The sequence below is a fragment of the Pomacea canaliculata genome, linkage group LG11 (genome assembly GCF_003073045.1).
Source record: "Pomacea canaliculata isolate SZHN2017 linkage group LG11, ASM307304v1, whole genome shotgun sequence".
Lineage (NCBI taxonomy): Eukaryota > Metazoa > Mollusca > Gastropoda > Architaenioglossa > Ampullariidae > Pomacea > Pomacea canaliculata.
In genome coordinates this window covers 18,587,818-18,601,525 of record NC_037600.1, presented here as the reverse complement: position 1 = coordinate 18,601,525, position 13,708 = coordinate 18,587,818, and the positions used below count along the sequence as shown (strand labels likewise).

Here is a 13,708-nt window from a genome sequence, read left to right as displayed (position 1 = left end):
ATAGTTTGGCAATGGGGTAGAGTGGGGGGCATGATGAAGGCCAATAGAAATGTTGAAGCCTGTGGTCTTTTCTAAAAGAGAAGCGATAAACAGGAAAAATCAGCGTATGAAGTGTTAACATTTAATGCGGTGAAGACGACAGAGAATCCACACAGTTTCCACATTACCTTCTCATTATCTTGAGAAAGTTTAATGTTACACTGAGGGTAACTTGAGGGGGAGGCACAAGAGGTATTGGTGCTCCTTGTTTTGTATGTGCACAGTGGCAAAGCACTTTGGGAATCTTGTCTTTGATATTTTCTCTCCAGATGATATTTTCATGCTTGCATAGGTGGCAGAGTTGTAGTTATCGAGTTAGCCGTATCCCACACTGTTGGCTGATGGGTTTAGCTGTGGGTGTAGTGTGGTGGTCTGTTTACTTTGACAAAGGAGGCTAGACTGAGGAAGCAGAGGATTAGGTTGAGCCTGTGTGTGCTGGGAGGGATCTCAAGGGCATCTCTGATGTGATCTCCAGTAGCCAGCTGCCTTGGCTGCCAACAGCATCCAGTATTAACATTCACCAGTCCTCTTTCTCTTCTCACCATTGCAGGTTTTAGCATCATCTAGTGCTGCCAACAGTCTTAGACCAAAATTTGAAGGCCTTTGAAGACTAATTTTTATTCCTTAAACAGCAGATTTCTCTTTTGTCCTACAGGCTACATTAGCATGGCTGTTACTGACATCTCCAACAGACAGTTTGTGGAAAAGTGGTAAGTTAATGAACAGAAAGGATGTGAGTGCATATCTCTACCTATGTTTCTGCACCTGCACACATTTTGCTTGCAAAACAAAGTGAATTTGAATGTAAATGTTTGTATGTTTTTTATGTCTTTGGCAGCAAGTTTATACACTTTATTGTTAAAGGAATATGTGTGTGTGTGACCGTACACAGACACATGCCTGCTCATTAAAAATAAAATTTTTGTTGATGCAGAAAACGTGTAATGTATTTTTAGGTTTAGTGCAAACTCTGGAACCGTAGGAAAGGCAGGGAAAGAGACAAAGAGTGATCTGCCGCTGATTCGTATGAAGGTTCGACACCAGACTGTGAATATCTTGCCGCTGGATCTGTACCAAGATTTCATAAAGGTAACTCTTTATAATGGTAACTTTTTAGTTTTAAATTTTAGTTATTCAGAGAGATTAGTCACAGTTATAATGTTTATAAGACTTGAATTTTCAATAATTTAGGGAGTTACCCTTATCTTTTTAAAATAACAGTGTATTCAAAAGAATGTGTAATACTATTTATGTTTCTAGGCAAAGAAAATGTTTATCGATAGCATCTATATATATGTGCATCTTGACAAGTACTGTACTGGGTATAAATGCAAGATACATTGACTGTACACTGCAATATGTATTGCAATGTACATTTACTATATACAAGGGATGTACATAGTACATGTATAATAAACAGATGTATACAAGTACTGTTTTATGTATTCATGCAAGATTCATTGCCAGTACACAAGTATTTTATTATGCTACAGTACTTGAAGTCAGAATACCAGATCCTGTGTGAGCTTTTGGAGCCTTTGATGTCTGTTCGAGAGAAGGAGGATTTTGCCACAACCCTCGTGCATGCCATGCAGCGGCTGGACTGTGCTAAAGCCTTTCTTTGCCAGATCGTCATGTCAGAGATTGGCCGCCTTGGTAGGAGGCTTTATTTTGCCATGTAGTTTCTGCTGACCATCTCTGTTCTTGCCTCATCATGACTTTGTCTGGGTTATTAATAATATTGTTAATGTTAGTCACGACTTGGAGTGAAAAACAACATTTTTCCAAATATATCTCAGACATCAGATCCTTCTATCAGAATATGGTTAGATCTCAGCAGGTTCATTTTTATAGAAAAAGATATTTTGGTGTTTAGTTTTGCCATTGTGGTACAAATTGATGCTTTCTGTGTAAAGTGACTATCACACAGTACGAAGTATGTTAATGTAGCCTCTTAAAAAGAACTACCTAATATCCTCAAGCACAAATGAGGGAAATATGATTTATGATGGCTGTACCCTGTCTACAGACAATGAACATCTGACGTTCCGTGGAAACAGCATAGCCACCAAGGCCATGGAGGCATACATGAAACTTGTTGGAGAACGAGTAAGTCTGTCCTGACAGGTGGTCAGTGAAAAAGGTTAAATCATTCAGGACGCGATGTTGTGCATATTGATTGTTGATGTACATCTTTGCTGTGGTAACCTGCCTTGGTTGAATTAGTAAAAACTAAAAATCTTCCATCACTGGACTAGACCAGTGATATAGCATTGCTCCAATTTTTATAAATGCTGCTACAACTGTCCATTCCAGTACCTGCATGACACTTTGGGTGAATTTGTTCGCACCATTGTTGAATCAGAAGACGACTGTGAAGTCGACCCTACTAAGGTGGCCACCATCACCACACTACAGTGTCAACAGAACAATCTGGTGATGTACTCCAACATGGCCTGGGTCAAGATCATCAACTCCTACTGCTACTTTCCCAAGTAAGTACCTGCAGCAGGCATTAGCTCAAGAAAATATCAGGAATTTATTTTCCACTTTTTTTGCTGATATGATAAATTATTCTCAAATGGTGACAGAAAAAAATGACTACCTGTTCTGTGAAAAACACATAAAAGGTGCGGCCAGGTTTGAATATTAATAACTGAAAGGATTTGGGTAAAATAGAGCTGCTTCTTTGCTTTCATCTCTTTATTCTGCTACTGTTTAATAGTTACAGAAATTTCACATGCAAAGCAGGTAGCAGGTATATGTCAGTATCTCATGGAAAACTTGTTGTCTTCAATAGTGAACTGCGAGAAGTGTTTGCAAGTTTCCGCGAACACTGCCGACAACATGGGAAAGAAGACTTCAGCGACAATCTTATTAGTGCCTCCATCTTTCTGCGCTTCCTGTGCCCAGCCATTTTGTCCCCCAGTCTTTTAACCTTACACAGGGTGAGTCCATGATTACAGATAGTGAGTTGTCATTTTACTGAAGATGAGTCCTCACATTCGACAGGGTGAGTTCTCACATTAGGTTGAGTCCTCACCATCTTGTCCTCAATCATCTTAGCCCCATAACAAAAATTAAATCTTTAATTTGTTACTTTTGCATAGTTCTGTTGTTATTATTTTTGTATGTTCTCTCACAGAATACCCTCAAGAGCGGCCTGCACGAAATCTTACGCTTATTGCCAAAACAATTCAGACACTGGCCAACTTTACCAAGTAAGTCTGTTTTCTCTTGGCTTCAGTTGGTGGAGGAACAGAGTTTTCTTAAAATAGTAAAACAAAGGGTTTGTTTGTGTACATTTCTAATGTGTTATGATAGCGGCCGAGAGGATTTTGGACAACCATAGCTCCTCTTCTATTAATGACTCTGCTATTAATGAGAAATGAGGTTTCATGTATTAGTGGGGAGTTTGAAGATTTTAATTTTAATGTCAGGTTTGGTGGAAAAGAAGAGTTCATGACCTTCATGAATCAATTCATTGAGACGGAAGAAACCAGCATGAAAACCTTCCTCCGCAAGATATCGGTGAGTGTGGTTCACATGCTGGCATCAGTTCTTTAAGTAGTTCTGTGATAAATTTGTCTAATCTTTTGATGGATACAGTGGCATAAAGTACATCTATTAACTGCTTTTGCACAATCAGACAGATTGTTTTGTTTGACAATACTTAACTTTTGAGACTTTCTGAACGTATCAGAAATATAAATCTCTCTTCGTTGCACCCATCATGATGTTTTGCATCTTAGAAGCTTCCTCTTTGATATCAGTATTATTATTGCACTGCAGCTTGTGATATCCTTTACCTACAATACAGATACCTGAAGCTTGTTTGCTTATCTCCTTATATATTTTGGCACTACCATTGGCATTATTGTGCTGCTAAACCTGAAGTATGGTTGTGACAGAGTGTGGAAACAGGAAACCAGTTTCTGCAGTTTGATGGCTACATTGACTTGGGGCGAGAGCTGTCCTTGTTACACATCATGATCTCAGACAGCTTGGAGCGAGCACCAGAGGTAAGCTGTCTTTCTGCATCAATTCAGAATTCTTGAGCATATTTATACTTAAAAGTTCAAAATATATTGTAAAGTGCTCACCATCAAATATATTTATTAACTTGGTGCTGATGTCTTTGCAGGCCTCTATGCAGAAGCTGTGTCAGCTGTCCACAGTGCTGACCACGCTGTCCGAGGCACTGCAAGATCCATCTGTGGGCCAGAGCCACCCCAATCGCAAGAGTCAGATTTTCTATGACAACATGCCTCATGGCCAGACAACCATTCACTCCAGTACTGTCCACGCAGTCCATACAATTCATTCTGCTCACAGCTCTAGCAGGACAAGCAGCAGTATTCAGGGAAGTCATGTGACCGGCTACTCAGACACTTCCCCCACTGAAGCTCTGCGAGACATGTTGCGGCAGTGTGGGGAGTCTGAAGAAGATCTTCATGCCTTTGCCTCACGTGCTGTTCTTCGGGAAACAGAATCAGCGCCACCTAGTATTCAGACAGGAGATGACGATGAATTTTCTGCCTTGTACTCCTCAGCATCCATGACATCGTCAATGAGCTCATCCACCTGTGGAGCCAGCATGGGACAGAATGATCGGAGTGTGGGACAGAATGACCGCAGTGAGGTTTCAAATGTCTCAGTCAGTTCCCAGCAGCTTGTTAACCATGAAAATGTGAGTGAGTCATGGACTCAGATAGTGAGTGCTGCTGACAGTATCAATGGTGATTACATTGACCTAATACCATTCATGGACGAGGAAAGTCAGAATTCTTCCATTGAACTGGAGGGTCCAGTAAATAATGGTTCTCAGATCTCTATAAGTCAGTTGTCCACAGTGGCCTCTTCTGGATATCAGTCTTTTGGTTACAGTCAGAGCAACAGTCCAGTGGATGGCAATGGACAGCCTGAGATTACGCGGGAAGTGACCAAATCACCTGTCATACACTACCCACTGCAACCCCTCTCCTTTTCTAACCCACTGTATCGCCATCAGCAGCTTGCCCAGCACCACACATCACCTATGCGCCTGCATCACCACCACCATGCCCAGCCTCTACCACAGGCCACTCTGATGACCATTCGAACAAGAGAAGACAGTTCAAGCTCCAACTCCAGTGGAGACGAAGCTAGCACAGTTAAACACTACAGCCCTGTCAAGCTAGACAGGACAAAGTCTGGGTCATCTGTTGATCAGCTCAGAAAACTGTCACAACTCTCAAGCTCCAGTGGCAGTAGTGAGTCCTTAAATGAACGCAGCTCTTCACAGCAGGACAAGGTGGCTTCGTCTGGCAGCAGCAACAGTGTCAGTGGTGCAAACGAAGGTCCAACCATCGTTCGCTTTGCTCTTGGGCCCCCAGGAAACAGTCCTGCACGCACTCACAGCAGCCAACGGTCAGAGCACGGAGATTCCAGCAACACATTAGACACTGCCCCTGAGATTCCTCCTCGACCAGATCGTTTGCTGATGCGAACCAATGTTCTTGCTGGAGATGGGGATTCTGGGATACCACCTGTTCCTCCTCCGCGAGCAGAGCGAGCCAGCCTTAACTACGATGCTTTGCCAAGCGAACAGCGTAATCTGGGCATGCGGCCATATCAGTTGTCACACAGCATGGACTTTGGCTGTCTTCAGCACCAGCATGCGGAGCAGCTGCGTCGCACAGCCACAGACTCTGTCATTGCCAAGACAAGTACTCCTGTGCATTCAGGCTCTGGCACTTTAGGATCAGCTCGGCCCTTCTCACGGGAGGACAGTTTCTCCAGTGTCCAAATAACTCAGAGTCAGGGATCACTGAACAGCCGACGTTTGTCTCCACAGAGTGCAGTGCACATGGGGATCAGCTCCGTACAGCGAAAATTGCAAGAACAGGAGCGCACTAAACAAGAGGTCTGTGATCTTCAGCATCCCAACATGTATTAGGCAGCTCTCCCACTGATGTGGACGTTTCCACATCTGATATTTGTATTAGGCATTGCTTTAATATTTGATATGGTCTCCTCCATGTCTGATATTTACTCATCTTCTTGTCCACACCTCTGTACAAATCATTTAGCATCTACAATTTTCCTTTTTTTTTTTTTTTTTTTAATTACAAAAATCTGAAACTGTCCTGATTTGACAATGGCAAAGTCATCCAAATGTTATCATGACCGTGACGACAGTCTACTACAGGAATGCTGTAAGCTGTGAGCTCTATATGTAGGAATCAAGGATAGTGCTAAGTATCAACATCACGATCTTTACAGATGTTATTTCTTACAGTTTCTGCAAATGATTTGAATCTTTTTCTATTTAATTATTATTGACATGATTCTAAAACAAAGGGATTTGTTTACAGTATGAAAGTGAAGTACACACGCTACGTCAGCAGCTGGTGGAGGCACAGCTGCGGCTGCAGTCAGCAGAGATGCGTCTGATGGACCATGAGGTGGAGACTCACAGTCTTATGCAGGAGTGGCAGTCACGGTTGGCTGAGAGTGAACAGCGTATCCGTCAGCAGCAGGCAGAGAAAGATGATCAGATGAAGTCAATTATAGAGAGGTAAGCTGGCACTTCTGTGAAATGTCTTGACAAATCTGCTTTACATAAGGTTTTCTGCACAAAATTATGAAAGGTGTGTTTCATAGAAGAGAGGTTTCTGTCTAGTGGGATTCATTTTTCCCCCAAAAGCTCAGAGCAAAATAACATTTTTCCAAAATCTGGATGTGTTGCATCCCTCCCTTTCCTTTTTGAAATACTCTTAAACATCACAATGCCATAAAGCTCCACAACAGAGGTGAGGGCTGTGTAGACATTTATCGCATTATTGATACATCCAGTTGAAGGGCCAGCACCATATTTTTATTCAGTATATATATGCGATGTTTGTTGGCATATATTCAAAGATTGTCTTGCACAAGGCTACAACAACAAAAGCTCCCCACTAGACTTCAGTCTTTCATAACTATATAGGCTACCTCCCTTGCATGTGTTGCCAAGTGCATGAAAGAAGTAAAAGCTTCCCACCTTCAAATGAAAGAAAAGTTATCACATTACACGAGAGAATTCTTAGCTCTCAAACACTGGTAATTCATTTGAAAGGGAGAAGTCTTATTTCTTTTTGCTACACCAGGTTATGAGTTGTATTTAGTGATAAATTCTGTGTATTTTTCATACTTGCACATTAACTCCTGCATGTGGACTGTTATTTTGTTTCAGGTTGGTGACGATAGAGGAGGAGCTGCGTAAAGAACAAGCTGAGATGCAGAAGGTGGTGCACGAGAAGCAGCACGTCATTGAAGTGCAAGAACAGCGCATCAGAACTCTGGACAACGCCAATGCCAAGCTCTTGCAGGCTCTTGCTGAACTCAAAGAGCATGCAAGCGTCACGTCCATTGCAACTACCACTCCCAATCGAGGCAGCTCCACCCTCGACCGGCGCTCCAGCAACAATGCTGCAGCAGCCACGCGCAATGGCATGATGGCGCCCATGCGACAGAAATTCACTGCCTCTGATCTCAGTGGCTTCAAGAGCAGCACTTGCTGAGGACCGTGTGTACGAGGGACAGGAGGTTGCCTCACCATGTGCTGTGGGGGATAGTTGCAGTCCTTCTGCAGTTGTTAGGAGAAGTGGCCTTCTGTTGACTGTGTATCGTGCAGGACAATGTGCAGATATGACTGGTGTGTGATAAGGACAGGGCTTTGGAGGCCATGTGGAGAGACAGCACATCCCAACCCATCTTCCACCCACTCCCCAAAAAACAGAGGAAAAAAAAAGATGAAACTAAAACTGAAATTATGGATGTTTCTTGGGGGAGATAGTACATGCACGCTATTAATGTTTATTTTTACCTCTTAATTATTGCTGTTACCACTTGGAACTTTTGTCTTTTAAAAAATTCTAACAGATTAACCACAATTTAAAGGGTTGCGTCTTTAAGACTGAGCTCACAGACTGTGCTTTGATGCTGTATATCAGAGGGTGACAAAGCAGATCATGGTGTCGCTATGCATGGTGTCTCACAACATATCCCACTCCCAATCCTCTCCCCTTCTTATTTCCTCTTGATCTGTAAAAAGACTGGCCAGATTGTATATATATGTGTCCTACATTTCTGTGATGACTGTTATTTACATGACTTCACTTGTGCACATGGAAAATACAGAGACCCAATGATGTGCCAGTAATTTCAGGCGTATTATTGCACGCATCTCTTTATAGGCACATTCTTATACACTTCCTATACACACATCTCTTTATAGGCAAACTATTACACAGCTCCCTATACACAAATTTTGACATAGCAAACATTATTGGACACCTCCTTACATGAGCATTTGTTACCTCCCCTAGATCAGCACATACACCATGACCCCAGACTAAAATGCAATGTGCATGTACGACAAGCTTCAAATATATAAACACGCAGCCTTGTAGGTTACTTTTCCTCTACCTTTAAAAGATATCCCTTTTCGAAGCTTCAATATTTGAGCTATGAGGAAGATGGTAATTCGTACATAAAGAATTTAACATGACCAAGTTGGGTGTGGAAACAGTTTTGATGGTACATCCATCACTTTCATCGGAACAAGGTCATTTTAGGGCATTTTACTTACACAATAGTTGCTTCAAGTTTACTTTGAGTGGCACCTCGTATTTGTTTGGTTAATTGTTCTGTAATCAGAAGTGGTTTGAGATTTTTATATTCATTTGGGTTTGTCTTTTTGATTGATATCTCATTTTGGGAAACAAAAGCAGATTGTGTAATTGTATCTCTATGTCAGCAAGCAAGAGTCAGAAAGAGTGACATCCCTTGATCAATGGAGAAATTTGTTTTACTCCCCAACCTTCCAAAAACAATCCTTACACATTTTGTTCCATGGTACACCAGTAGCCTCATCTTTATTTTGAAATTCTTGAAAGCGTGCAGGCTATTTCTCACCTTAGATGGCTGCACCATGAAATATAGAAAAGGAGGTGGCTTTACTAGTAATAGAAGGTAACCGACTGTAGTAACAGATGATGATTAGATACATAAACAGAAGGTACTGGTAAATTCTTTTGCTATTTTGATGTACCATTAAGTTCTGGACTCGACTGACAGTAATACTGTTTTGTCAGTGTTTCACACACTCCTGTTATTTTCTCACAACATCTTTTCACCTTTGCAATCCACTGTGCCACAGCTCTATCAGTCTCTACCTTGCCAGCACAAGACTTCATGTTTGAGTATGGATATGTATGTTTTGGTGAGTGAGAGACAGCGTGAGTAGTGTTACTGTCTTCCACGTACTTCTGGTGACAGTATGGTGTACAGTATATGGTGTAGAACTGCTGAAATGTGCAGGCTTGCCCAAATGTCTGAAGACTACTGAGTAGGTTTATGTGAGCACAGAATAACAGGAATGTTCTGCAGATATTTGTGGAAATGTGTCATTCGTTTGTTAGTTTTATTTCTTTTTTCTGTAACTCTGCTGCAAGAGATGCCTATGAAATTTCAAGCTGACCTTCAAACTGCTGCCTTAGTGATGCTCACTGTGTTTGATTTTGTAGACCAGTCACAATGCAGCTGACAAAATGTCTTCTCTAAAACAGTCATGCCATGCTTTGTGCAATGAGATGCCTGGCCTGACTTGTTTTGACAAGAGTTTTGATATTTCTGACGCTAGGAGTAGTAAGAGCACAAACCACTTATATTCCATTTACTGATATGCTCAAGTACAAAAATTCTTTACTTATTTTTACACCAGCCTCACTAATTTATTTAAATTTTTTATTAGAATGCAGCGTTCAAGAAAATTTCCCTGAGACTGCAGGGTTTGTTTCTTTTTGTTGGTTTTTTTTTTACTGTTTTGGGTTTTACTCCATTCAGTTTTGATCATAGTATGTTCCACAAGCTTGCCAACTTAAACGAAAGGCACAAAGTGGTATATTTTTTTATTTTTAAACAGAGTGTATTTTGAACTACAGATCATGTACAAGATTTTTCAATCTTCTCTGTTACTATCTATAAATAAATAACGCTGCTTGTGGAACGAAGAAAGCAAGAACAAAAAAGCATTTTTGAAACTCAAAGCGAAGGGGATATTCAGGGACTGGGCAAGTTTCTATGTTCTTCACTGCATAACCTTTGTGTATATAAACTGGAACAGTTCATATATTTTCTGTTGTGGGTCATAATATATTACTGCAGTGTAGGCGATACTTTGAGTTCTGGGATTTGAACATAAATGGAGTACAGAAAAATGAGAAGTTAGCTGTTTGACAATGGTGCTCGGGGCTGGCTCTGACATCAGGGTCTGGCTTCTATTTCTACAATTGTTCAGGGATTGGGCAAATGCTTGTTGACATAACTATGAAGTGCAATATTTCCCCATGTTCCAGTTTAGATTAGCAAGCATCTGATCAACTTTGTTACCATTTTAAAGATGCGCATATTTTATTTCAACTACATTATTTGTTTGTTGCATGCTGTTTTGTGAATAACCGTCTCCTTGCTTTCAGTGAGCTGGTGAAGTGACTTTACTCATCCGATTGATCTGAATATAGTGTGTGACTATTTATCTAGTTTTGTACATTGAGAAACTCAACCAGCATTTAGTAATATTGTGTACAGTAGCTGACTTTAGTGTGCTTTCACTCAACATCCATCATTTCTAAAACATCTTAGTGTTCAGGCATTGGTGCTTTGTTTGTTTTTTTAGGAACCTTGTTGATGGATGTCTGCAAACGTGTTTTGAGTTGTGTCTTAGTGCTTTGTTGCTGCTTTGTGTGTCATGCTGCCAGACATAGAGTTGGCAAAGAGAGATACTAGGGTGTTGGTGCATGACTTCACTGTCAGTGTTTGTTTTCACAAGTTTTTGCCATGTTAAAATACTTAATTAAATATGTCTGTAGTTTGAGGAAATATTCTGAAGCAGAGACAGCAGATATGATGCCATCTAGCTAAGGTAATTGTATGTTTGGCATACACAAGCAAGATAAACGGCAAAATCTGGTGTGCGTCTGTTGTTTCCAGCCAAGATGTGGGCATGGGGGGGTTGTCTTCCTTCCTGTCTAGTTCACAAGTCTGGCACCGGCTCGTGTAGAGCTGTGAGCACAGTGCGCTGCCTGCAGACACAAGGTACACAGGGTGAGCAGCATGGCAAGGATATCAGTGAAGTCAGAACAATTCTGTGCTTTGTAAGTACTGCTCGGCAGGTTCTTTCCTTTAAGGATGATAAATGTTTCGGAGGGTGAATTTCCATATTTACAGTTTGTCAGGCCCTGTACCTTGCCTTGCTCAGTGTCCTTGCAGACATAGTTCACACAGGGAGAATTTCGTGATTCTGTTTGAAAATGTCAGACTTTTTGTGATGTGCGTGCGTGTGTGTGTGTGTAAACGAGTGCAAGAGCAAGTGGGGGTCACAACTGCCATTACAGTGTTCATACTGTGTATTTGTTCATGCCATTACAGTGTTCATATTGTGTACTTGTTCAAGGCATTTTGAAAGCCAAGCACAAGCGTAGACAGAAGATGGATGTGGCAAGAACTGTGTTAGTGGTGTGTGTGTGTTGAGACCAATTGGTGATTGTGCCACATTGTACTTAGATGTCTGCATCTCTCCGCGCCATGCTGCAGCTTTGTTCATGTGAACCAGCCTGACCTGTCCTGATGATTGATACAGTATGGGTCATCTGCGACATAACAGCAATGATTGATGTCATGTGATCATCTAGGATAGGGTTCTTGACAGTGTGGCCCAAGCTTACAGAGCTTTGTCAAGGCTTGTCTGTAATGCTGTGAGCAGTGTGTGCTGCAGGAGGCTGGGCGGATGGATGCAGACAGCCAGTTGTAACCGACACACAGCATTCACGCTGCTCGGGACTGGAATAATAAAAGACGAGAAAGAATTGTTGATTTTTGTGTGTTTTGTGACCTGAATTCCAGCTGTAGACAGAGTCTGAGTATCTGAACCCGACAAACAGATCCTGGATACCAACTGAGAAAGATCGTCGTTCAATAAACAGGCCGTTGATGAAAAAGCAGGTTTCTAATTATAATTGAAGTCACACGGGTTATCTGAATGTCGCCTGATACCCGGTCAAGAAAGAGGTAGCTGTTCCCCACTACAGGTCCGAGATAAAAGGGAAGCCTGTGTCTGCTGGTTCGAGTCCCCTGGCTCCGACTGGAACTCTCATTTAGCCTTTGACCCGGGATGGGTGGGTAAGTGCTCCACACAACCCCCGCAATGAAGAGGCCAGGGGAGGGGGAGTAAGGACAGCAACAGCAACTAGGACTCAAACAGCCGCCGTTTGTTTTTCGTGCTGACAGGCGGGAGCGACAGGTCATTACGGGGTTCACAGTTGCCTTCGTAAGACATTTGTCTGGTCACGTGTGCAGGCTGGCTGTGGGGATGCTGTGTGTGTGTTGAGAGTAATTACTGGTTACTTACCATGAAGGAAGGAAATGGTTGCAGAACAGAGGAGACATCACCTCGGACCGTTGACACCCACAGGGTCACGTTCACCCTCAGTGTACAGTGTGTGTGCATCCGCACAGATAACCACATCCTCGTCATGCAGTCCTGTCCGCAGATTACCACCCAGGCTCCACCAGGTCACAGCTACAGGGTGTGTTGTGCCCTCGGCCAAAAACATGCTTTTTTGAGTTTGTTTGCAAATCAAACCGCGACAATCCTCACGGAGTTTAGAAATATTAAAATTCTCATTTGAGATAACATAACTAACCTAAACATACTATTTCAAATATTTATAGAAAAATGAGTGGAGGAGGAGATTAGTGTTTTACGCCAACCCAGCAACTAAAAGTTATGTGGGGGCAAGGCAGTCAGCCCTGTAAACAGATGCCACGCGCAGAAAAGAACAGTGTGCGCGAGACGGGATCTGAACGCAGAACAGCCAACCCTCCCTGGTGACAGCCGCTAACCGCTGCGCCACCAGGCTAGCAGACAGGTGTGTGTTATTGACCAGAATATTTTTATCATTCGTCGTTTATATATACATAAATCTTTGCTGCCCCTTAATGTATGCGCTGTTGTAAACACTTTTCTCTCTGAGCGCATTTCTTGTAGAGACTTTGGGTTGTCGGGACCGACACGCATCATTAGGTTGTCATGTAACAACAACCTCTCGGTTCCTTCACCCTGACTTCTATGTTGCTCTTGCCACTTGTTTGTATATAGAAGGCATTCAAAGATGTGGTGAAAACTTTGTTGTCTTCATTCGTCTAACAGGTGATCCTCGTTCAGACATGGTGGCGACCTAGAGAGCAAGCTGAACAGGTGTCAACACGACAGGTGGTTGAATGTTCACACCTGACAATACATAAATAACATGGCGATGTCCGTGGCGCTGTCTACACGCGCTCAGAAAATATCACAAGGAATTAATTTACATTTGAATGCACATAAATAAATTCTATTGTGAACAGAAGCAGTCGATCAACTGTTCACACATGCGATCAACTGTTTGCTGTCTTTGAGTTGGTCTACTCGTGTGGTCGACTGTCAGTAAAATTAAAATGTCATAGACGGCGACAGGTCAGACCTCCTCCGTACCCAGTGAGGTCGTGAGGTACCTCACTTTACTGGCACGTACCCGAGTGGAGGCGACTTACCTGCTGAAGGATGTCACACACCGGGTACGTACGCCGCTCACAATCTTATCAG

General features: G+C 42.3%; 1 protein-coding gene across 1 annotated transcript in view; it reads left to right on the top strand.

Annotated features, from left to right (window-relative positions):
• The window catches only part of LOC112576314 (ras GTPase-activating protein nGAP-like), a 100,118-nt gene extending 88,187 nt beyond the window's left edge, over positions 1-11,931 (top strand). Inside the window, exons 14-25 of the mRNA XM_025258668.1 lie at positions 695-749; positions 996-1,128; positions 1,533-1,695; positions 2,069-2,148; positions 2,356-2,534; positions 2,840-2,991; positions 3,185-3,260; positions 3,480-3,570; positions 3,951-4,061; positions 4,184-5,944; positions 6,396-6,598; positions 7,256-11,931. Coding sequence (XP_025114453.1) covers positions 695-749; positions 996-1,128; positions 1,533-1,695; positions 2,069-2,148; positions 2,356-2,534; positions 2,840-2,991; positions 3,185-3,260; positions 3,480-3,570; positions 3,951-4,061; positions 4,184-5,944; positions 6,396-6,598; positions 7,256-7,583 — 3,332 coding nt within the window. The 3' untranslated portion in view covers positions 7,584-11,931. The remainder of the gene's footprint in view (positions 1-694; positions 750-995; positions 1,129-1,532; positions 1,696-2,068; positions 2,149-2,355; positions 2,535-2,839; positions 2,992-3,184; positions 3,261-3,479; positions 3,571-3,950; positions 4,062-4,183; positions 5,945-6,395; positions 6,599-7,255) is intronic.
• Positions 11,932-13,708: the final 1,777 nt, after the last annotated feature.